We start from the raw sequence: 26,293 nt of genomic DNA on the forward strand, positions 1-26,293 counted from the left end.
AAGGTAATACTTAAAAAATAATTTTCCATCATCTTTCCTCAAATTTTGTTCCAAGAAGTTGAAATAAATATAAAAGAAATAAGGTTGCATTTCCTAATGCCAGAAAAGGTGAGTTTCTACCAAAACAAAAAGGATAGAGTAAAGATTTTGAGTCACTGCAATTCAAATCCTGTTACCTCAGGCAAGTCAATTTTTACCTCAGGGTCTCTTTATTCATTTATAAAATGAAGGGGATGAACTTTACAGCTTCTAAGTTTTCTCCCAAATCTAGTCTGAGACCCAATGTAAGATAAGTCAAGTGCTAGGGTTTGACTAGGAAAGGGTTTGAATCCTGTCTTATTCCTTTTACTTTTATAGCCTCACCTATAAAATGAGATGGGTTTCAGTGACCTCTCAGGTCACTTCTAACTCTGATCCTTTCAGCTCTCAATCTGTGATCCATTGAAAAATCTTAAATGCTTACTATATGCTAGGCACTGTTATAAGTGCTAAAATACAAGACATTCTAATGGGAGGACAATATATGTAGGGCAGCAGTGGTCAAAAGGGTTGTTCTGGTCTGGAACATCACAGGACTGGTGAATAAGAGGATAAATAGTAAAGAGTTTATGTGATTTCTGTACCCAGATCTAGAAAATGGAAAGGGTTGAGGGTTACAGTTACTTTCTGCAGCAGAGCAGAAGAACAATTATTGAGTAGTTTCAGCCATTCAACTCTCTATGACCTCATTTGGGGTTTTCTTTGCAGAGATCCAGAAGTGGTTTGCCATTTCCTTCTCTACCTCTTCATACAGATGAAGCAATTTACTCGGGGACACATAGTAAGTGTCTGAGGCTGGGGCTGTACCCACTGTGCCATTTAGCTGTTCCAAAGCAAATAGTAGCTGTTAGGATTCTTACAAGGTGCTAAGTCAGTTATCTAATTTAGCAGGGTACTTAACAGTTCTCTAGTTCACTAATGTACTTAGTACTTATTAGAGTTCTACAAGATTTCACACCTTTTAAGAGAGCATATATAAGCTAGGAGCCTCAATCAGAATTCAGTCCAGGAGATTCACAAGTCAGAAAGCACAAGCCCATTCTTGGAGATGGAAACAGATTCATTCCATCTTCCACCTTTGTGCTGGCTGGAGGCTGAAGCTGGCAGAGGCAAAGGACTAGCGGCAAGAGCTCTCAGAACCAAGGAGAGAGAGAGAGGCCTTTAAGAAAGATAATCGGGCCCAAGGAAGGAGACAATACTTGAAAGAGAAAATAAAGGATTTGAACTTTAATTCCTGGCTGCATTTGGGATTATTATACTGAACAGAAAGGAAGGCTGCCTCCAGAAGCCCCCCAAGAAATCTGCTCCCAGAGAGTATCATACTTTAGAAAAGAACATGACAAGTAGCAATAAGAACTCTCTAATGGGAGTGGGGAGGTTACCTTAGAGAAAACAATATAGGTTTTAAGATAATTGCTTAACAATAAACTGGGAAAGCATTTTTTACAGTCAAAGGTTCTAATAAAGGTCTCATTTGCAAAATACATGATTGACTTAAATTCATAAGAAATCAAGCCATTCTCCAATTGATAAATGATCAAAGGATATGAACAATTTTCAGATGAAATTGAAACTATTTGTAATCACATGAAAAGGTACCAAATCACTATTGATCAGAGAAATGCAAATTAAGACAACTCTGAGATAGTACTACACACCTCTCAGATTGGCTATGATAACAGGAAAAGATAATGAATGTTGGAGGGGATGTGGGAAAACTGTGGCACTGACATTGTTGGTGGAATTGTGAATGGATCCAACCATTCTGGAGAGCGATTTGGAACTATGCTCAAAAAGTTATCAAACTGTGCATACCCTTTGACCCAGCAGTGTTTCTTATACCCCAAAGAGATATTGAAGAAGGGAAAGGAATCCATATGTGCAAAAATGTTTGTAGCAGCCCTTTTTGTAGTGGCTAGAAACTGGAAAGTAAGTAGATGCCCATCAACTGGAGAATGGCTGAATAAATTGTGGTATATGAATATTATGGAATATTATTGTTCTGTAAGAAATGAGAGACTTACATAAACTGATGCTAAGTGAAGTTAGCAGAACCAAGAGATCATTATCCACTTCAACAAAACAATACTATATGAGAATCAATTCTGATGGAAGTAGATATTTTCAACAAAGAGTTGAACCAAATCAGTTCCAATTGTTCAGTAATGAAGAGATCCAGCTACATCCAGCGAAAGAACTATGGGAAATGATTGTGGACCACAACATAGCATTTCCACTCCTTCTGTTATAGTTTGCTTGCATTTTTGTTTTCCTTCTCAGGTTATTTTCATCTTATTTCTAAATCTGATTTTTCTTGTGCAGCAAGATAACTATATAAGTATGTATACACATATTGTATTTAACATATACTTTAACATATATAATATGTATTGGACTACCTGCCATTGAGGGGAGGGGGTGGGGGGAAGGAGGGGAAAAGTTGGAACAAAAGGTTTTGCAAGAGTCAATGCTGAAAAATTACCCACGCATATGTCTTGTAAATAAGATATAAAAAAAAAAAAAATTGCTTAACTATTTCCATTCTGTAAGATGGAAATAATTCCTACTTCATACTTACTATGAGGCTCAAATGAAATAATGTAAGTAAAGCAACTCTGCAAAGCTTAAAGTTCTAAATGAATAAATCACCTCTGCAGATTTTTACATATCTATTTTAGTGGCCTGTGATATAGGTTAATTACTTCCAAATTAATCCATTTTTAAACTCTGAAATATATTTCCATTCACATCTTGACTGATTAGAATCCTGGACTTGGAATGAGAGCACTAATGCAAATAAAGAACTTTGCAAACTTTTCAAGCCCTAGAGAAATGAGATTAACTATTACTGACCATTCAGGGGTGGAGGGAAAGAATGAAAGTTCCAATTTGTACATATAATGCTTCATTCTGTCATTACTATATCCTTCCACATCTAGCAGTTTGTCTCACTAGTAAGAATACTGTTTTTAAAAATTCAAAAAGGTTTAATACTTGGTTCAAGTTGAAGCAAACAAATCCTAAGTGACAGTCATATGACAGCAGTGTTAACATTCCATCTCACATTTAGTATAGTCACGTCTCTGAACAACAGCCAAAAAACAACTCAAAGAGAAAATACAAATACACAATAGTACAAGAGTGATAAAAAGTATTGTTAAGTGATAGAAAAACACATATTAAAACATTTTCTGGGATGAAATCTGCATTGGTCAGGTCACTTCGCAGCAATCATAAAAACATTAAACAGTACAGTACACTCTCTACACCAAAGAAATAAAGTTCCAGTCAGAATAACGTAATTAATTTTTATTGGTAAATGTTGACACCAGATTAGAAATATCAGTAGAAAAATAAAATTTTAGTTGCTTTCTCTCATACAAAGATTTGATCTTATTGTCTGTAGCAGTTGTTGAAATAATTTTAATACAAAAGGGTAAGCTGATTTGAATTACAACCAGCATACACAGTGTGCGCACAAGGGTGAAGAGCCTTCTAATGTGGACAGTTAATGGCACCAGTGCTTTTACATTCAATGAAACTATTCCTTGGTGTATTTTTAAAAATTAGGCTTTATAACATAACAAAACTATAATGTAAACCATAGCAATTAGAAAATAAAGTTGGATCAAAGTTTTTAAAAGCTTGAAAGATGAATCAATTTAAACACATAAGAGGAAATTTTAGAAGGTAATTCTGTGCATGAACAAAATATATCTCACTGGCTCCATGTTTCATAAAAGGTTAGGATCTTGTTGCTTTTTAAAAAAATAGTAGAAGGCTGTGCTGATGATCCTAGAATAAAGATATGTTTTGATCCCATGTTCTCCTTTATTCTGGAATTCATTTCTGTACATTTAAAAACATTTCCATGAAAGCTTATTTTCCTCTCCACAGTGCCACAATAAAGACATGAAAGATCAGCTTTGGTTGTACATGAAAGGGAGGAAAAAACCCAAGAAAGAGGCACAACATTGGTTTTATCAGCTTTTTGATTTAGAAGGAATTAAACAAGAAATTATCATTTGTTTTTAAGAAATTCAGTTTTGAGGGGAAAAATAAAAACATAACATACAATATCTGAAAGTGCTGTTCAAACCAAGCATCAATTTCTTTCCTCCCTAAATAACTGCATTTCTAATAGTGGAATAAAAGGAGTTCCATTATTTATCTTGACATAAATAAATGCTCTCTGAAAACTTAATTCAAGCTATACACATTTCACATAAAATCTATGTACAGCATTCATAACCACTCAAAAGAGAGCATATCACATATTGGGACTGGCCACATGAACACTGAATATGCAGTAATTTGAGGAAACATATGCTATATGCTGATAAAAGAGCAGCTGAACCAAATAGATGAAAGACAGAAACTAGGAGGCCTTTCCAGATGCCTTACTCTCTGTGTTTTGATACAAATATAACTAAACCCCAGAACCATAACAGTAATTATATTTAGTGATATGTTTATATGTGTATATTTGTAATATTACATATCCCTTTGAATATAACAACTGTTATGAATATATCCTATGGAACAACAGAATCAAAATAATCTCTTACTACTCTGTTAATTGAGTCCAATATTATGCTGCAACATAGAAAAAATTTTTCAACTTGAACAATTATGAGTATTTTTGCAAGTAGCAGTCTCCTGAAATGGACTAATGCACTCAACTAAAAAGCTCCTTCAGAAAAAAGCGTAAAGATAAAATATTTTTATGATCTAAAGGAAAGCCTCAAGTATACTGGGTCAACTCCCTAGGGTAGGATTTATGAGAAATCATGTCCAAGAGTCCCACAATGGGCTGCAATCTGCATCACTGGACAGAACACCCGCATCTTTGACATCAAAGATCCACTGAAGTATTGGTATAAAAAAAGATTTTTAATGCCACTATTATCTTAATTCAGGTAGAAATAATTTTTATTTGAAGGGTACCAGCAATGAGCAGAGTAGTAAGAAATAAGATAGTCCAATCTTAGAACAAAATGATTTTGAGAGTAATGTGGGTGAAGTTTGTTCAACACAAAGTAGTAGCTTTTTTGTCTTAAGATCTAATAGCCCCTTCAACTTGTAAAGCCTAACTAGTGGTTTATTGATTACATGAAGAAAACCTGGGATTCAGTCTTGATTCAAAAATTTAAAGGCAAAACTTAGGCTCAGTTTAAATTTAAACATAAAACTCTACACTGTGACATAGATATTAACTATATGAGACTAGGGGAAAAAAAAATTAAATACATTCAGAAGCTTGAGAACCTTAACAGCCAAACATAAGAAAATGGCTTCTATTCACTTTTATTCATGCCCATCCCAAGGTCCACTGAAACTTTTCAAAGCTAAGGTCAAATATTACTTGAATGGCAGCTATTACATGGCAACATCTAAAGATGAGAAGAAAAGCACTCACACAACTTCTAAAACACAATTTCCAGAAGGTCCCTGCAAAATCTATATTATATGATACTTGGGATGATTCCCCCAATTAAATTTACATTTGCTATCTTTCAGTGAATCTAAACAAAAGCCTAAGTGGTCTCAAGACAAATTATCATTCTCTCTGTGCAACAAACATATATTGGATAGTTATGTGGGAAGTGTGGGAAAATTTATCCACTGAATAACACTGCCTACCACAAGATTTCAATAATGGCTATAAATTGTGTGTGAATTTAAAACTGTCAGATTAGAATACTATTTGTTTTTACTTCTCTCAAGGATATGGCATTTATGATTTGGTTAGGTGTTCTGCTCGTGATACATCAGTTTTCATTCTGTGTGTAATGCCTTCATGATTTTTCTGTATAGTTCTCTTATTAGTGTTATCTGTTGGTATTAGAGGCATGTGTATGTCTTTTTAAGCAGATACATATTACCACATTGTGTTAATGTGGTAATATTATTATTAGTAGTAATAATTCCCTAACTTCACATTTTTTCATTTACGGATCAACATTTAGTTACCACAAGTAACCTAAATTATTCCAGAATCAGATCGAAAGAGCCTAAAATTGACTGCATTCTGTGCCACGACAAATTAGGTAGTAAAGATCAACCTGGATATAATTTCTATAAATCCTATAATTAAGCGTTTCATCTTTAAGGTCACAGTTTTCAGGCCTATAATGAATGAAGATAAATTTCTAATTTATATCAAATGAACAAACAATAAAAGAACAAAAACTTAGCTAAAATAATTCTGAGTTTTATTCCTGGCATGGTAAAAAATAAATTTTGTTGAGGGGATTCTGTGATCTAATTTAAAAAGGGCAAAATGTGAAATAAAGGAAAGAATTAAGAAGAATAAACTAAAGTTAATTTTAGGCACTTTCTGGAATAAAACAACTCTCATACAACTAGATAATATGAAAATTTGTTGAAAATTTAAGACTAAACAATCAAAAGCACCAACCTTACTTCAAGCTGAACTTCTACAAGCCAACGTGATCTTGTAAGGGGCACCTCGCTTAGAATAAGCTTCCTTGAGAGCAAACCTGGAGAATCCCCTTCTTTCTGCCTTAATAAAGTGCATTCTGACTGATCAAGATAAAAATGTTTTAGTTCAAGTTGCTTTCTACTGGACATCTCATCAATAAATTCAAATAAAGCTAACAGAATGAGAAGGAAGGTACAAGTAACAAATATTCAGAAAAAAAGTAGCAACTAACAAGCATATTTTGAGAATACAAAACTGCATTTTCACATTAAAAAAAAACTTAGAAGTTCTCATTAGCTCTTTACAAAGTGTTAAAATCAGAGGTCAAAATATTTAACTCACTTATTATCATCATCCAGTAGTTATTACTTTTTTTCCCTTTAAATAAGGTGAAACAATGCTATTCCCATTGTTACATTTTATATCGATTCCTCCGCTATAATATTTCACCATATTTGTTCTCAGCTATAATCTTCAAACAAAAACCTACTTGGCACTTAACTGTCACAAAAATGTAACAAAATAAAAGTTGCAAAAGCTAACTTTAATAAAGCCTAATTCCCCTCAAGACATCAGTGTATTTTGTTCTATAATTTTTGTATAGAGCTAAAACACTCAACTTTCATAGCTCTCACAGAATACTGGCACAAAAAAAGTATCCAAATGTACTGCTATGCAGGACTGTATACAGAATTCCAAAAGAGCTCAAATGCTTGACATTTCTTCAAAGAGGAAAACTGATGAACCCTATGATTTTTTTTTTTTTTTAAATAAGAAATCTGGACATCATCAAAAAGGTCTTTGGCTCATGGAGCTCTGTCTTCAAACTGAAGAAGGGACCAAGACAGCAAGTCTTCACAAACTCTTGTTCAAGCTGTTTCTATTTGAAAAACTTTAAATAAATTAGCACTTTTAGCAATGCCCTTCCTTAATAAATATTCTGAAATCCTCTCTTCATGTTCTGTTCTATCACAGTCTGTAAGCAGATGCTATAGTGTTGCTAAAATCCGTAAAAAAGAAACCACTACTACACAAAATGTCTGACCAACACCTAGTGTGAGAGCTTCAAAAGGGATCATTTCTTTGCCTGCAGCTCGATAAACTCCAGCAATGGCTGCACCTGTTTTAAAAAGAGGGGAAGGAGAGAACAAAAGTTAATAAGAAAGAAAATATAGGATTTAAGATTCTACTATAATTACAATTCAGATTTTACTTAGTTTTGCAGATGAAAGAGTAAATTTTGTAAAAATAGCCTTTTATCCCCATTCCTTCCCCATCTGATCAGTCAACAAGGTTTTAACTACTATGTACATGATTTACAAATCACTAATGTGAGTTAACATTTGTATGAGATTTTGGGAAGTAACTACTTGAAACTAAATTTTGCTGTGATTTAGTAATCTTTCTGGAAGCAACCTATAATATCCCTGTCCCTGTCCCTGTCCCTGGTCTCAAGTCAGAGGCACAGGAATGACTTCTGCTTGGCTTAGCTAGTATTTCTATGCCTCCTGGGGAGGTTTCCTGGGGAGAAACCTAGAATATTTTATTGAAGACAGGAATTCTTCACTGTTTCAGAGAGAGTTTCTCCATCATATATTTAGATTTCCATTAATCCTTGCAACACCTTGAAGAATGCAAGAAAATAAATCTCCATTCATATGGAACTGCTGCAGACAAATAAATTTCAGCCTTCCTTGATTTATGCAGATTTTCTTTTCATTAAAAGCATATCTCTCCTGTTGAAGGGAGATGGATCCTAGATTCTTCCCAATGTTTCCATTAAACACCAAAATAGGATTTGGGGCTCACAGAGCTAGGATTTCTCTGGCCCCACTTTGTTCATTCATAAAATAGTTATGATTATCTACTATGTGCAAAGAACTCTACAAATATAAATCATGGTTTCTGTTTACAAAAAAACTTAGAATCTAGCTGAAATAATGTACAAACTCATAAAACCATTCAGACAATTATATAATTAAATGCTAAGATGAATGGAACAATGAGTAAGTATTTTAAATAGCAGAAAATAAAAGTTCAACATGGGCCAAGTGATGAAAGGAAGTTTACAAGCACTTCGAAGGTTCTATATAGAATCATATATCAAAAAAGGTGTTGGGTCAGATGATCTTTAGGGTTCCTTCCAATTCAAAGACCTTAACTCTCCTTATGAGATCACAAAAATAAGACAGAAACATATTCAAGCCCTTTGAATCCATAGTTAGGGACCTTTCTCCTCTGGACAATTGAGAATCAACATTCATGATATAGAAGGAGGAGATCAGCTGGTCTAAGCCCCTTTGACATAACATTGGTCTTCAGGAATCTGGCATATGCATAACTACCACCAAAAACTCATTCATTGTTTGGAGACTCATAAAAGAAAAGGAAACTCCATTGTACAGTTAGGTTGTTTCTGGTGAAAGGAGGAAAAAATTTGGCCAAGGCCTTACTTTGTTTGGGAAGTTAAATTTGTGCCATAACTCCCTGTAACTATATTAATTCTATGTCAGGAATCTTGGATCACAGATTTAGAACTGAAAGACCCCTTAGAACTCATCTAGTCCAAGCCCTTATTTAAAAGGTGAGACAGCTGTAGCCCACAGAGAGCCAAAGCCTCAGTGTCAGAAACAGGATTCTAGCCACATCTTCCAGCTCCCAAAGTAGCCCTTCATCACTGTGGCTGTCATACCGATTCACAAATCCTGGGTACTTACCATTTCAATAGGCTCTCACTTATATTATCTCATTTGATCCTCACAGAAATACTGTGAGAGAAGTAAATTAATATATCTATTTTAAAGATAATACCAATGCTAGACATGGTAAGTAGCCTGCTCAGGGTCACAGAGATAGAAAAAAATAGGGCTGAGACTTGGACCAGTGTTTTCTGTCACTGGTCCATTTCAAGGCTGCCTTTTAAAAGGAATATCTACAAATAGCAAGTTAAATTTAAAAGAATTTTTATTTCTTTTTTTTCTTAATTTTTATTTCTTTCTTTTTCTTAATTTTTATTTCTTAAAAACAAAAACAACCGCTTCCCCAAACACCAACAGAAACAGAAATCTCTTAATTGTGTGAAGAGTTCTTGATTTTGTAATTAGCCTTCCATTCTTAGCAACAGGACAACATATGGAACTAATTAATTATTGTGCAATGCACAGACTAGGCAGTTGGTGACTTGGTAGATAGAGCATTGGGACTGGGGTCAGGAAGATGTTTAAATCCATTTCCAGACATTTACTAGTTGTGTGACCCTAAACAAGTAACCTGCCTCAACAGTTTCCTTAATTGTACATGGAAATAATAGCGCTTATTTCCCAGGGTTACTGTCAGAATCAAAAGAGATAATCATTGTAAAGCATGTAACCCTGGACTTGGCACATAGTAGGAATCATATAAATGCATATTTGTTTCCCCAATACCAGTAAACAAGCCATACAGAAACAGCAGCTAACTGTAGTAGGAAAAAGTGATGACTTCTATTAAAATATGTATTGTTTTAGGGAAGCTGGGTGGCACAGTGGATTGAGTACCAGTCCTGAAGTCAGGAAGACCTGAGTTCAAATCTGGTCTCAGACACTCAACAGTTCCTATGTGACTCTGGGCAAGTCACTTAACCCCAATTCTCTCAGCAAAATAAATAAAGAAATATGTGGTGTTGTTTTTTTCCTTTCTAAAAGATCTTAATTCATGAGATGGGGGAAACTTTCAGAAATAGTCCCCAGCAGTGAAAAGACAAAATATGTGAGGTAAGAGGAAGTAAGAGACCAGTCAAATCAGGGAATCTCTTTAAATTGTATTCTTTTTGTTAGTCCCACTTAACCAAGTTTCCAAAATGATCCTTAAAAGTTAGTTGATTAGACATATCAAACTTGTTCAACCAATATTTTTTAATATCTAACATACTTGTCAAGATTCCAGCAGTAATTGGTCCCACGATGCCCATCAACAGGATGCTTACAGACATGAACCTACCATATTTGTGATGCCTGAGGGTGAATAGTGCCAATAATCCAGCAGGGACGTGGAAGGAGAGAGAAGATACCAATGCCCACAGGAACACACCATACCACATTTCTAGAGGGGAAATTAAAAGTCTGAAGTTGAGTTTCTCACTATAATAATTGAAAAAAAAAAAGTCTCATAAAATTTCAAATTCAAATTTGAAAACAATTTAAATGCAGCAGTTTGTATGCCTCAATCTTATATATAAAAATATTTTAACCTCATTTCTAAAACATATAGAATATAAGAATACAAGCCATTCTCCAATGGATAGTCAAAGGATATGAACAATTCTCAGACAAATTAAAGCCATTTCTAGTCATATGAAAAAATGTTCTGTATCACTATTAATTAAAGAAATGAAAATTAAGACAACTCTGAGGTACCACCTCTCAAATTGGTTAAGGTGACAGGGAAAGATAATGATAAATGTTAGAGAGGATGTGGAGAAACGGGGACACTTATACTGTTGGTGGAGTTGTGAAGCAATACAACCATTCTAGAGAGCAATTTGCCCAAAGGGCTATCAAACTGTGCATATCCTTTGATCCAGCAGTGTCTCTGCTAAGCCTGTATCCCAAAGAGATCATAAAAAAGGGAAAAGAATACACAGGTACAAAAATGTTTGTGGCAGCCCTTTTTGTAGTGGCAAGGAATTGGAAACTGAATGGATGCTCATCAGTTGGATAATGGCTGTATAAGTTATGATATATGAATGTTATGGAATTATTGTTCTATAAGAAATGATCAGCAGGATAATATCAGAAAAATCTGAAGAGAGAAGAATTGATGCTAAATGAAGTAAGTAAAATGAAGAGAACACTATACACAACAATAAAATTATGTGATGATCAATTGTGATGGACTTGGCTCCTTTCAACAATGAGGTGATTCAGGCCAATTTCAATAACGTGATGGAGAGGGCCAACTGCATCCAGAGAGAGAGCCATGGAGACTGAATGTAGATTACAACAAGTATTTTCACCTTTTTTGCTTGTTTTTTCTTTTTTGTTTTCCTCTTTTGATCTGGTTTTTCTTGTACAGCATAATGAAGATAGAAATATGTTTAAAATAACGGTTTGGTCATGTATACTTTTGTGTATCTAATTTATATTTTAATATATTTAACATCTACTGGTCATCTGCCATCTGGGGGAGGGGGTGGGGGATAAGAGGTGAAAAATTGGAACAAGAGGTTTGGCAATTGTTAATGCTGTAAAGTTACCTATACATATAACCTGTAAATAAAAGGCTATTAAATTAAAAAAAAGAAAAGAAAAGAAATATGTTTAGAAGAATTGCACATGTTTAACCTACATGGGATTACTTGTTGTTTATAGAGAAATAGAAGGTGGAAAGAGAGGGAGAAAAATTTGGAACATAAGGTTTGTAAGGATAAATGTTAAAAACTATCTTTGCACAGCATAGCATAATAATAGCATAAAAAGCTATTATAAATTATAAATAAATAAAATAAATAGTTTAATACCACATAGCTGCCACCAACTCAAAAGAGTCAACTCCAAAAGAATCAAATCCAAAAAACTCAATTTGAGAAATACACCTATCCCACTTCACTTCAGAGCATGGGTACAACAGAAGCATCTCATCCTAGATTTTGCATTATAGTGAGTAATGAAGATTGCATGGGACCTGTCCAAATGCAAAAATCAAAAGCAAAACCAATATATCCCTGAATCTGAGCTTAAAAAACAAATTGACTTTTGAAAAAATCAAAAATATCTTTCTTGGGCAAAAAATTGTACCTCACTTTAAACTCACTCTCCATAAACTCGATAGGCTTTAATTTTCACAATTTAATTAAGGATTGCTTCAATTTCCTCTTTGCACTTGGGTATTTTTGTGCTTCACCACATAGTAGACACTTAAATGCATGTTTATTTCCTTCCTATCTCAGTAAAGAGGTGATGGATAGTCATTCAATAAGCATGTACTAGTCACCAACTGTATGCCAGTCATGGTGCTAAGAGACTCTGGGTGAGATGCAAAACAAAAATGAAGCAGTGATTGTCCTCAAGAAAGTCACATTCTAATGAGGAGGAAACACAGAAGAGTCACAAAGTAGTTTTTGGAAAAGAGGCAGCACTGGCATAGAGCAGGGGAGAAGTATAGAATTTCAGGAATATTTCAGGGTCTTAAAAGAAACTAAAAGATGCAAATGAGGAAGGAGTGCTTTCTGGAGGAGAGGGAAGGAAGGAAGCCAAAGAGATCCCAAGGTTGGAGATGGAGTAGTCTACATAAGAAACCACAGAGAGGCCAACATTAAAAGACCAAAGAACACCCACAGTACGATGCCAAAAGATGCACTTTTTTTTAAATTAAAGCTTTTAATTTTTAAAACATGCATAGATAATGTTCAACATTCACTCTTATAAAACTTTGTATTCCAAATTTTTTCCCTCCTTCCCCACTCCCTTTCCTAAGATGGGAAGTAATCCAATATGTGTTAAACATGTACAATTCTTCTATACATATTTCCACATGTATCATGCTGCACAAGAACAATCAGATCAAAAAGGAAAAAAATGAGAAAGAAAACAAAATGCCGACAAATAACAACAAAAAAACTGAAAATACTATGTTGTGATCCACATTCAGTCCCATGCTCCCCTCTCTGGATGCAAATGGCTCTCTCCATCATAAGTTTATTGTAATTGCCAATTGCTGAAAAGGCCATGTCCATCATCACATGATCTTTCTTGTTGCTGTGTACAATGATCTTCTGGTTCTACTCACTTCACTCAGCATCAGTTGATATAAGTCTCTCCATACCGCTATGAAATCATGCTCCTGATCACTTCTTATAGAACAATAATATTCATATACCATAACTTATTTAGCCATTCTCCAGCTGATGGTCATTCGCTCAGTTTCCAGTTTCTTGCCACTACAAAAAGTTTTTGTACTACTGAATTCGCGCTGCCACAAACATTTTTACACATGTAGGTCCTTTTCTCTCTTTTATGATCTCTTTAGGATAATAAGCCTAGTAGAGACACTGCTGGACCAAACCACAGTTTTATATCCCTTTGAATATGATTTCAAATTACTCTCCAGAATGGTTGGATCAGTTCACAACTCCATCAGCAATGCATTAATGACCCAGTTTTCCCACATCCCCTCCAACATTCATCATCTTTTCCTGCCATCTTAGCCAATCTGAGGTGTGTAGTGGTACCTCTGAGTTGTCTTAATTTGCATTTCTCTGAAAAATAGTGATTTAGAGCATTTTTTCATATGAGTAGATACGGTTTTATTTGTCTAAAAATTGTTTATATCCTTTATCAATTGGAGAATGCCTTGAATTCTTATAAATTTGAATCAATTCTCTATATATTTTAGAAACAAGACCTTTATCAAAACCCTTGGACGTAAGATTTTTTTCCCCAGTTTATTGCTTCCCTTCTAATCTCGTCTGCATTGGTTCAAAACATAAACTTTTGTTTCAATAAAATTTTTTAAAAGGAAAATATAGCAAAAAATAAAAGGAACCTCAGCCCCAAGTTTACTCTTTTGCTTATGGCTTTTGGGGAAGCCCTGTGATTTTATCACTGTCAAGGCAGATCTGCAACTGCTCTGCAATTTCCAGGCTCAGAGAGCTGCCAAAGAGGGCTAAAAGGTTCAAAGTAAATGCCTTCCTACATGTGTCAAGAGCTAAAATTAAAAAGTGGGAAGTAAGAACCAGTTAATGCTCAATAAACTGATTAATTAAGCATCTATTGTGTATCAGGCAATATACTAAATAAGCACTGGGGATATAAAAAGAAAAAGATAAGCATCCTGTCCTCAAGGAGCTCACAATCTCATGGAAGAGACAATATGCAAAAAAATACTTACAAACCAAGTTATTATGGAATATACTGGAAATAATTAATGGCAGCAAGACGGCTCTCAACGGTAAAAAAAATAAATAAATAAAATAAAAAATAAGCCCTATTCCATAAGGCACATTTGAAAAAATTAAGCCATTTCACTTCTCTCTATTGTACATTAAGTTTGCTTTCTTCTTAAGAGCTCTCTATTGACTGCTGTATGATTCAAATCCTGTCAGTTATCATTCCTATCATCTTGCCTCCTTTGTTTTAGCCTCCATGGATAAGGTGGCTCTTCCTCTGGCCAAGGAAAATCTCTACTTATGTTCTTGATCCCTGTGTTAACGTATCTCCCCTCATCATAAAATGGAAGCTCCTTGAGGTCAGGGGCTGCTTTGTGTTGCCTTTGTATCCCCAGCCCCAAGATGATTCCAAGTTCATAGTAGAAGCTTAATAAATATTTGTTTAACAAAATAAGATTTAGTACTAGGAGTTTTAATGTGTGATAAAACACTTTTAAGAATGATTTTTCCAAAGTGACAGCAAATTTTAGCTAAAGAAAAGTAGGGTGGTATGTTATGTTCTATTGGAGAGAATACCCATATTTATAAAACATATAGAAATATTTTTTAAAAGGCAGCCAACTTTCTAAATCTGTGGTATCAGATTTGCCCTCGATTCTTGCATTTCCCTCATCAGTTCCCAAATATTAGTGATACTATCTCTACAATGCTTCTGCATCACAAAGTTATCAGATTAGGTCAAGCACTCATCACTTGCTGCCTGTACTTCCCTGCTCTCCCATCTTGAACTCTCTGCTTTCTCTAACCCATCTAGGTGGGGACACAAATGACAAATTGCTATTCCTGAAGGACAGGCCTGATCACATCACCCCTGTTCAACAACATTCCATGATTCCCCATTGCTTAGAGGCTCTTGGGCAGGCACTTCAGTCCCTTTGGGACAAGCTCCCACCTCTTCTGTCAGTCTATTTTCCACAGTATTCCCCTTTGGGAACTCAAGCCAAATTTCCCCAAGTGGATATCCTAACTGACAGCTCCATAAAGAGTGCCTTAAGAAATGCTAATAGAATGACTCAGATGGTTTTGGAGTAAGAAATTAATCCTAACATTCAGCATTTGATACAATTTTGGGTGATTTGGATCATATTATTTTACCTAACTGGGTCTCAGTTCTTTTCACTTAGATTTGTTTGGGTTTGGGCTCAATTCTAGCCTAAAATCTATAACACAAAAATAATCCAGGATAAAACCTTCTCCATAAAAGAGAAATAAATTTAGTCAACCAAATAGATAGTGTACATATAATTTATACAGCCTTTCCTCTATTGAAATCCTTCTCTTCCTTTACCAACACTAGCTCAAATCTTGACTTCAGAAAGAAATCTTTCCTTGTCTCCAATCCTTCCTTCTGGAAGAAATTACTTTTTTGGCCTAAAACTTCATGCCTCTTTCCTATATTGTCCCCCTATATTGGAATTGCTTACTGGGTTGAGAAGGAAGAAAAGGTAGAAAAATTTGGAACACAAGGTTTTGCACACAGCATCATGCTAGTGATAAAAACTAAAAAAAAAACAAACAAAAAAAACCAAACTTTCAGTAGTAGCTAGGTGATAACTGTTTTTGAAATTGAATCAAATAATATATGAAAGCAAGCATTCAGTCAAAAAATTAGAATCACTAGACTAAACCATCTACGTAACTCTCTCTTTTACAGAGAAGCAAACCGAGGCTTAGAAATATTAAGAAACTACTTGCCCAAGATAACAGTTTATAAGTGGCAGGCCCAGGACCACAGCACAGACCTCCTCAGGCTCTTCATCAAAATTATGAGGCTCTGCCTCCTCATGCCCATTTTTCTCAGTCCACACAGACCTAAGATGTCACTCTTTTAAAAGAGACCATCTGAGTCCAGCCCAACTCGGATTGCAGCGAGTGTGTGAACTGGACTTTTTAAAAAATCACACCTTTTATACTCAAACTTACTTTGGAGTGATACGCTGTCAACCGTGTCCTTATACGTTTCTGGCCAAGATTTCAAATGACTGGGGGCATCTATTCCAACTGGGGTTTAATTCTGCCAGAGATGTTTCTCAGCTGGCCAGCCGGGTCGTGCCGGGCCCTCTGTCCTGGACAAGGAGACCAAGAGCAGCCCGGCCTCACCCGGACGGCAGCAGACCACCCAGCGGCCACCGTCCGTCCTCTCTCGCGGGACCCCTCACACAGGCCTCAGACACGTGGCGGTTTCCCCCTGCCTCAGTTTCCCCGCGTGTCAAACAGAGCCCGCGAACCTCACGTGGTTTTGGTAAGGAACAAAAGAAGCGCTTGGAAAGCGCAAAGAGCGATACAGACGGAACTATTGTTACAGGAGCTGGTCAGAGGTTTTACAAAGGGCCGGCCCCGCCCTCCCCCGCCCTGGCGGGTCCCGAAAGGCCACACTTGTGGACTCAGGTCCGGCAAATCAAAGACCACTGTCCGGCTCCCAGTGCTCCGGCCAGACAACTGCGGAGAGGCGGCTCCGCCCTCGCAAGCCCAAGGCACCCCAGCGAGGGCCGAAGTAACCCCTCCGCTCCGGACGCCGGCAGGCCCCGGGTCAGGGGCGGCCAAGGCCCGAGGGACTTTGGAGTGGGCGGCGCCGCGTGCCCGTCACGTGATACGAGGGGAGGCGCACCGCTCCCCGCCCCCCCTTGCGCAGGCGCAGGCGCGGCCGGTACCTGGAAAGGAGCAGAGGGAGGTGGAGTTGGGGCAGAGCGTCCCGTTGCCCACCCGCGGCACCAGTTTCAGGCTCAGGATCTGCTGCAGGAGCCCGGCCGAGCCCCCGCTCCCGCCGCTCCCCTCGCTCTCCATCCCGCAGCCATCCACCTGCGCGAGAAGGCGGCGAGAGGATCCGAGGGGGCGGCCGCCACCACAGTCGTCGCTGCCACCGCCTTCGCGTCACCCACTCCCCTCCCCACCCCAGACGCAGCCCTCTTCCTCCCTCCGCCAACAGGCGCTGTTTAGTGATGGCCTCCCACCAATCGCTACACGCTCCGGACGGAGTGGGGGCGTGGCCCTGCATGGTCCCGCCTCTGACGTTAAACGCCCCGCCCCCTACAGAATGAGCTTTGCCTGTACCTGCTGAGTCCCCGCTGCAGAGCAAACGCCGCTACTCTGCACTGCCCTCTACAGAAGATAAAGAGAATTGCACGCACCAGCCCCGGCTCTGGTCTCTTTCTGAGAGTCACAAAAGTCTTAGTGGGCTTTGAGATTTACTGTATTTTGGGGTCTACTTGTATACATTTTAAAATGTATTTTTATCATTTATGCTGAAAGCAAACTTCCCATTCTCTCGAGAACCTTTCTGGTTATCAAAGCACTGCCCTAAAAAAATCTGATCCCACACTTGAAAGCATCTCTTGTGGGTCAGCTTGCCCCCATCCAGAAGGTGGAACAGGTCATCTCTGGAGATAACCACAAGGTCTGACCTTCAAGCGTGAATTCACCTTCCAGATTTTCATATGCAAAACACGGAAGCGAAGGAGCATTTACCATGGTCAGATGGATGTACTTGTCCTGGAGTGAATTTGCTTCCTAGCTAATGTAATTAGCAAAGTAACCAAAGGATCCTAAAAACGGCCTTTTTCACCTTTTTTTTTTTTTTTTTTTTTTGTCTCCTGTATTCCTGATGGCCTCTCAGAATAATGATTTTAAGTCCAGAGAAATGAAACGACTTACTGCTTTCCCCACTACACTGGGCAGATCTGACAAAGAATAAATGCTGATAATAAATAGGAGTATTTGTTGGTTTATGAGAAAATAAAGAATCAGGGTCAGAAGTTTAGAGTCAAGTCCACAAGTGACTGCACTGCTGCTGCTGGTGGGATGATTACCTGACACTTAGGTATATGTGTGTTCTATTTCTCCTACTAGATTGTGGTCTCAGAAGGGAAGGGGCTGTTGCTCCCGTTTCTTTCCTATGTTTCTAAAGATAGGATTCTTGGTTTTATTACTAACTTTCTCTAAGATTCCAAGTCAGTAAACCGCTTGGTTTTCTTTCTCGATTTATTAAATAGGGACAATAATACCTCACAGGGCTGTAGGATCAAATGATAGTATGTAGGCAAAAGCACTTTGAAAAGTATTGTTTTTAATGACACTTTCCCCCTTCAAAAAGTCCCCACAATCTTTTACCTTAAAAAAAAAAAAGACTCATCTTTTAAACAAGATTTTTCCAGGAGGTGATGCTATATGGAATATTAGAGTGTACAGATAATTAAACTTGAGGATCATCCAGTGGGCAACAGAGAGCTATGTTGCAGGTGCAGGTACCAATACACTGACACTGAGAAGAACTGAGCAAAGCAAACTGTATAAAAGGATACCATCAGAGAGACATTTGATTGGAAAAGGGAAGAGTTCTGTCACTTGGTATGAACAAAAGAGCATTGATGGACAGCACACACATCAAAAGAACTAAAGGAAGGAATACCCAGTAGATTGGTTGGACTCCTTGTGGAGGTTTTATGAGAGAAGGTGCACACAAGAGTTACACAAGATGAGAGGACCATGGATAGGTTGAGATGTGCATCATGGGAAAAAGTACCTCCACTGACTCACTGAAGTATATTTGAACTTTTGTGGGGACAGCAAAGAAAAGAATAAATATTTATATATTGTTGTTCAGTCATTTTATTCATGTCCACCTTTTCATAACCCCACTTGGGATTTTCTTGGCAAAGATTCTGGGGTAGGGCAGTTTGTCATTTCCTTTTCCCAGCTCTTTTTACGGATGAGAAAACTGAAGGAAACAGGATAAAATGACTTGTTCAAGGTCACACAGCTCATAAGTGTCTGAAGCCAGATTTAAACTCAGTACATCTAGACACCAGGCCTAGAGCTCTATCCATTGCACCACCTAGCTGCCCCAAACCATTTATATAGCATTTATTGTGTACCAAGTACTTAGCTAAGTATTTTATTGTCTTTATATTGTCTCATTTGATCATTGAATCATCACTGAAACAATAATTACCATGAGGAATAATGTGTATTGATTAAATTAGGGGTCACCATGAATAAATAGAGGACAACACTTTTTTTCTGAGGAATGACATTTTAAGTTTGTGTATTTTATAAATCACTGGCTGACAGCCTTCCAGTTCCTCCATATAGCCACATGCACTCAAATACATTAGTCTCTGACTCCTGCTGCCTCAGCAAGTCAGTACTGCCAAGGCTTTGGTTGATCCCATCCATTTTTGGCTGCCCACAAAAAGTAATATGGCCTTGAATTCTGTAAGTGCTATATGACACTGTGGACAGAGCACTGGGCCTGGCATCCGGAAGGCTGGTCTCAGGTTACTAATTCTGTGACTCTAGGCAAGTCACTTAGCCTTGGTTTTCTTAGCCTTAAATAGGGATAATAATAGAGCTGCTGTTAAGATTCAAATAAGATAACATTTCCAAAGTACTTTTCAAATCCTAAGTCACTGTCAAGGGCTCTTTTAATGATATATGTTGGTTTGAGTTGGGACCAGAAATAGGCTCTGATTATATAGGGGCTGTTGCTCCTGTTTCTTTCCTATGCTTCTAAAGACAAGATTCTTGTCTTTTTTTAGTTTTATTACTAACTTGTTCTGAGACCCCAAGTCAGTAAACTTCCAGGCTTCCTTTCTTGATTTGTGAAATGGGGACAATAATGCATTATGGGGCTGTAGGATCAAATTACATTATGCAAGTAAAAGTGCTTTGAAAAGCATAGGATATTATTATTATTAATGACTGTGGATTGTTTTTAATGTTTCTTCCTCTCCCCACAACCTTTCACCTTTAATAAACACTCATCTAAAGTGACGAAACTGTCCACCCTCAGCAAAGTGACCTTATTTCATTGAGGACTAGAAAAGACTTGTAGTCTACATAATCACGATATTTAATTTTATATTTTATGGTGAATCAACAGGAATCATACCTTTATTTTGACACTAGAGGGCGTGAAGAGCATTATGATAAAAGCTCTAGTCTTATAAGTTTTATTTTGTATTCATAGAATTACACTCCTTTAATATGTAATGCATGATTCTGTGAATGTTTGGACACTTCTCAAGTCCTCAGAACATTGCTGCCTCCTACTTACTCCACTATTTACAGATTACACAGCCGAAAAAACTAAGCTCTTAATTCCCATTTTAGGATTTACAAACCCCTTGGGGAGTTATGGTCCAGGAGTCTGAGGCTAAAAATTCATTAATGGTGCCTTAAGAATGACTGCAGAATAATATAAGTAGTACATGAAATGACAAGAGTTCAAACACAATTTTTTGGTGTGTGTGGTTGAAACATTGGGACCCACTGAATTGAACAATTGACTTCAGGTCCGGTAAAGCCCATAGCATCAGAGCACCATTGATTCAAAGCTGGAAAGAACCTTAGAAACCATGCATTGAAAGTACACAGCCTGACAGAAAAAATGGGGCATACCCTCCTTTTCTTCCAACCTGGAGGCAGAGTCCAAGGGAAGTTCCCTCTTGATCATCCATCCCCAACCCCAGGCTAGCCTAAGTCTAGCTCCCCAAAGAAGAGAAATGAGTGCCATACCCCTCAGTCTTGGGCCATCTTCTCATTAGCCTCTCCTCCACCCACACACATATAGGAGAAAAAAAGCAGATAGGGACTTCCATTGGCCCTTCTTTTATCCAACTTTCATGAGTCAGTTTACATAGAGTGAAAAGAACTAAAGCATATACACTGAGACGTCATAAAAATCACAGTCGTCCCTCTTCCTTCACCTGCTTTCCTCCTGCCATGTACCCTATTCCCTAGGCAGAGAAGAAATGGGAGATAGGGGCCTTATTTTTCCATTCACTGGAGGGAGGCCTAATATAGATGAATAACCACATATCCTGCTGGCTGAACCTCCATACTTATTGGGCTGGCTGACTCCCAAATAAGGGCCTGCTCAGGGGGTAGGTTGAAGGGAAAGAGGAAGAGAGAATGGGGGAGAGCCATATTGTGATCTGGGAGCAGGCACTGAATCCTCCCCTCCAGAGGACTGCCTGAACAGTCTTTAAGTAAGACTATCTGATCTTCAGCTATGGACAAGCTTTGGAGGACATGATGCCCACACTGGCTATGGGCTATATGATCAGAGGCCACTTCTGGTCCAGGGTGTGATACAGGGAGGAATATGGCATCTTCTCACATGCTACCTCCCCTCACACATCCTCTGGCTCAGTGTCAGCCCAGTGGAAGGTGAAGATGTCATCTCTAGTAACAGGTGCCTTTGGTCCTCTTGGGTCAAGAGTACTCTGGGTAGTTGCATCATTCCACACTTAGGGAAAGCAGGGTCATCTACCAGATACTTTGAGCATGTGCTGGGAAAATACTTCAGATGATCCAAGAATCTTCAGATCTTAGTCTCTCCAGTTATTTAGATCATAACCCCATTCTTGGATTCTTCTCCTGTACAGTTAATTCTCTTCCATGTCTTCCCTCCCATACATTCACTATAAAGGATCTACCATCTTTCCTTAAGGTATTCTTCTGCTTAGTGGGTAATTCCTTGTGGCTGCTTACGTGAGCTGCCTACTTTATTCTCTGATCTTAAATTTCCTGTTTTTCTTGAGAAGCAACTTGACACAGTGGATGAAGAACTGACCTCTGAGACAGAATTCAAATCTCATCTCTAATACATATTAAGGGTGTGAACTTGGCAAATCCCTCGGTCTCTTAGTGTCCCTGTATCAAATAAATCCAAGGTCCAGTCACAGACTTCTGCTTGATTTCTTGCACAAAAGTCATCACCGTTTGTATGCTAAATCCTGGCAGCTTTTTTTGTCCTTTGGATCACCTGTAATTCTATTTTTGAGAAACTATGGAATTCTATGTTTTATAGCTATATAACATCACTAGATTTTTTTTAAGACTAATTTTTTACTCCCTATCTCACAAGGCTGGGTGCTATTAATAGCTGAACCCTACTACTGACTGCCATAGGAATTTTGACCTGCTCCATTTCTCACACAGACTGATTCATCTCTCTTTAGGCAGCCTGGCAGCTTCTCATCCTCGATGACTCACTAGATTGATGAAGAATTTAGAGCAGATACCTGATTGGCTTAGTCCACTGCATCACAGAACACCTGAGCTCAAGAGATCTGTCAGCTCCAGTTTCCCCAGTAACTTGGATCACAGGGATGTGTACCCTACCTAGCTAGAAATCTGGTATTTAAAGGATGGGTATTCAGAAGCAACTTGATATCATTGGGAGCATTTCACAGTTTTCCAATGCAATCCTACCTGCTTATTCTTCCTACTGAATTTTGGGTTTAACTTATTCATCTGTAATATCTAAGAAATATTTTGTTAAACTGGAAAATGCTACAAAGTGTCAACTATTATTAAAGAATCTTCCATTCAGCAAAGATTTATATGCTTTTCATGTGTTAAGTATAAACATATATACATACACATACATGTATACACACACAACTATATATATTTAGTATTTTTATTTGCTAACAAAATAAATTTCCCATCCAACTCCTATGTAGTAGTTAGAGCATTAAGCATTTTTCAGCCACTTAGTTTTTCCTGTCTGGATTGTTAGTGTGATCCCTCAAATAGCTTTGGAATTAATTGAGAAGTCTGAAAGGCATTCTGGGACTTGAAATAAAAATAAACTGCAAACAGAAGCATTTCGTAGCCTTTACCACTTCTAGGGAATCCCTCTTCTATTTGAACCCTATTAAGAATATTTTCTGTGACAGTTGCAAACACTGTTGCCAAGCATACTTTTCCCTATTTTATACCTCACTTGACATTGATAATCAGGGACCTGTTTGAAAAAGTTGTCACTGTGGCTAAATCTATCAAGGAATATTGTATGATCTTAACACATGCATAAGAAGCACCTAGTTGAAGAACCTTTCTGGACAGCTTTTTGCTCTGCCAAATAAAATAGCTTTCTCATAGTCAACAAACAATAAAGTTTATAGGATCTACAGCTTTTAGTCAATTGTATTCCAGTCCCAGATTTTCATGCCCTTAATACCTGTATAAATTAAGATTTTATAGAAAAGAAAAAGTGATATCAAACTGGAGTGACATGATATCTTAATCTTTGGGGGTAATAATTTGACTTTTGATGTTCAGTCATTTTTCAGTCCTATCCAACTCTTTAAGATCCATTTACAATTTTCTTGGCAAAGATATTAGAGCCATTTCCTTCTCCAGCTCATGTTACAGATGAGGAAACAGAGGCAAATGAGTTAAGTGACTTGCCTAAGATCACACAGCTAGCATTTTTTTCAAAGCCATAGCTGAACTCAGAAAGATGAGTCTTCCTGTCTCCAGTCCTGATGTTCTATCCACTGTACTACCTAATAATATGATTTTTCCTTATTCATTTATTATAGGCTAACCAATTTTATAGTTAGGCAGATTCAGAACTTATCTAAGTAGGTGTCATCTTCTAAGATTTGGAATAAAAAAATTAACTTAACAAATAAACGATGGGGGAGAGATGGCTAGATAGTTATTTGTCTGAAAAAAATCTAGGAGTTTTAATGATATAAATACTATATTAATATCAATGTAAATCTTATATTAGTCAACAGTATATTATGATAAAATCTAGGATCTACATAGTGATTTAAAGTTTACAAATCTCCCTACAAATAATCTCTCATTTATTTCTCACAACAACTCTGTGATATAGATTCAGTTGTTAATGTAATTAGGCTAAGCCTTGGAGTAAAGGAAACTGAGTTTAAATCTGGCCTTAGACACATTTACTAGGTGTATGATCTGGGCAAGTCATTTAATTATTGCTGGCCTCAGTTTATTCTCATCTATAAAATGAAAATAATAGCACCTATTTCCAGTTGTTATAAGAATCCAGTGAAATATTATATATAAAGCACTTTGCAAATCTTAAAGTGCTATATAAAGGTTAGTTATTAAACTAACTCACTTTACAAATGAGGAGATTAGAGAGAAGTAACTGATTAGTTCAGCATCACACAGTAAATATATGAGGAAGAATTTGGACTCAGGTCTTCTTGATTAGAAGTCTGGCTCTCTAGTGAAATAGCTAGTCAAAGGTAATAATAATAATAATAATGATAATAATGCAGTCAGCTTACATTAATATATATATATATATATATATATATATATACACACCCTGCCACATGGGGGGATGGGGGGTTATCATGCCATTGAACTATGCCTTTGTCAGATCCTACTTATGGATGCCATATTTTAGGAAGGGTAATGCAGTCAGAATAACCCTAAATAAAAGGGATCAAGATCATGACTGATCTTGGGTTCTTCTAATACAAGAATTGGTTAAAGAAATTAGAGATGGTTAAACTGGAGAAGAGATTTTTTTTGGAAGCTATTAAGTATTTGAAGGTCTGGCTAAGTATGAACTACATATATTCTGGCTTGCTCTAATGTGAGAAGTGGTAAAGTTAGGCAAATGGAATGTGGTAAGTTTCCCATCACTGGATGTTTTCCAGAGACATATTGAAGAAAAAGAGGATTCTCATTCAGATACAAATTGGACTAAACCTACTGGATGACCTTTTAACTCTGAGATGCTATAATTGTGAGATATTTCCCCTTCTGTGAGAAATATTGAAAGTTGGTCTCTTGATACTTTTGAAATTATGTCACCTCTAGTATAGGTTTTCTTTGTCTATTGGGTTTGGTTCAGGAGTTCTTACCAACCATAACTCTGTGTCGTTTTTGCTTCCTCATATAATATTATGTTGCCTGTCTAAGTGCAGTTGTTCTGCAGCTCTCAGGATAGGACCAACTGGTTCCTTTTTCTATAGTTTTTGTTCTTTTTTCCTTCTGGCTTAGCTAGATTTTTACCCAAAGCTTTCTACAAACTTACTTTTACATGGTTTATTTTTCATTTTTGTGAAGTGATACTACTCATTTTGCCAAATGAGTATTTTCTTTCCCCCCCCCCCTTAATAGTAACTTATTTTTTCCAATTACATGTAAAGATAGTTTTCAACATTCATTTTTGTAAGCTTTTAAGTGCCAAAGTTCCTTTTCCTCCCCGCCTCCCAAAGAAGGCAAGCAATTAAGTATAGATTATATATGTGCAATCATTTAAAACATTAGTCATGTTGTTAAAAAAAAAATCAGAACAAAAGGGAAAAAATGAAAAAGAAAAAAAGAAATAAAATAATGCTTTAGTCTCCACAGTTATTTCTCTGGATGTAGATGGCATTTTCCATCCCACGTTTATTGGAATTATCTTGGATCATTGTATTGCTGAGAAGAGTTAATTCTATCATAGTTGATCATCATACAACCTTCTTGTTACTGTGTAAATCCCTGCATTACAATTACAATTCTCCTCGTTCCGCTCACTTCACTCAGTTTCAGTTCATATAAGTCTTTCCTAGCTTCTCTAAAACTAGGCTGCTCCAAATGAATATTCTCTAAACCAAAGGTACAGTCCATTTTTTAAAAGATTTCTCAGATTCTCTGAATCTTAGTGTCTTCCCTCTGTGGAGTAACTCCAGTTTTTTCTATATTCTATTATTCTCTCTCTCTCTCTCTCTCTCTCTCTCTCTCTCTCTCTCTCTCTCTCTCGCTCTCTCTCTCTCGCTCTCTCTCTCCCTCTCACTCTCTGTCCCTGTTTCTCTTTTTGTTTCTCTGTCTCTTTCTCTGACTCTGTCTCTCTGTTTTTCTCTCTGCCTCTCTGTGTCTGTCTCTCTCTGTCTCTCTCTCCCCCTCCCTCCCCGCTCCTTTCTCTCTCTCCCTCTCCCCCTATGTGAGTGTAAGAGAGAGAGAGAGAGAAGGAGCAGCACAGGGCTTGAGAGCAAGGACCATTTTTGGCTTTTCCATGAATCTCCAATGCTAATACAATGCAAGGCCACGGGAGGTACTTAATAGATGCTATTGACTTGACTATCAACTTTCAACATTATTAATTGGTTTGCTCT

General features: G+C 37.3%; 1 protein-coding gene across 4 annotated transcripts; it reads right to left on the bottom strand.

Moving 5' to 3' along the window:
• Window positions 1-3,331: 3,331 nt before the first annotated feature.
• Window positions 3,332-17,306, bottom strand: TMEM170A (transmembrane protein 170A). 4 transcript variants are annotated; one of them, XM_012540426.3, is made up of 3 exons: window positions 17,060-17,306; window positions 10,463-10,564; window positions 3,332-7,604 (listed from the first exon to the last, which is right to left on the bottom strand). In XM_012540426.3, the coding sequence occupies exons 1-3, from the start codon at window positions 17,190-17,192 to the stop codon at window positions 7,474-7,476; spliced, it is 366 nt and encodes a 121-aa protein (XP_012395880.1). In that variant the 5' UTR covers window positions 17,193-17,306; the 3' UTR covers window positions 3,332-7,473. The 4 variants fall into 4 exon arrangements, with proteins under 4 accessions (XP_012395880.1, XP_003758604.1, XP_012395882.1 ...); XM_003758556.4 differs by having other exon boundaries at window positions 10,394-10,564; XM_012540428.3 differs by lacking the exon at window positions 17,060-17,306 and adding an exon at window positions 16,332-16,988.
• Between the last annotated feature and the right edge of the window lie 8,987 nt (window positions 17,307-26,293).

The sequence above is a fragment of the Sarcophilus harrisii genome, chromosome 2 (assembly GCF_902635505.1).
Source record: "Sarcophilus harrisii chromosome 2, mSarHar1.11, whole genome shotgun sequence".
Lineage (NCBI taxonomy): Eukaryota > Metazoa > Chordata > Mammalia > Dasyuromorphia > Dasyuridae > Sarcophilus > Sarcophilus harrisii.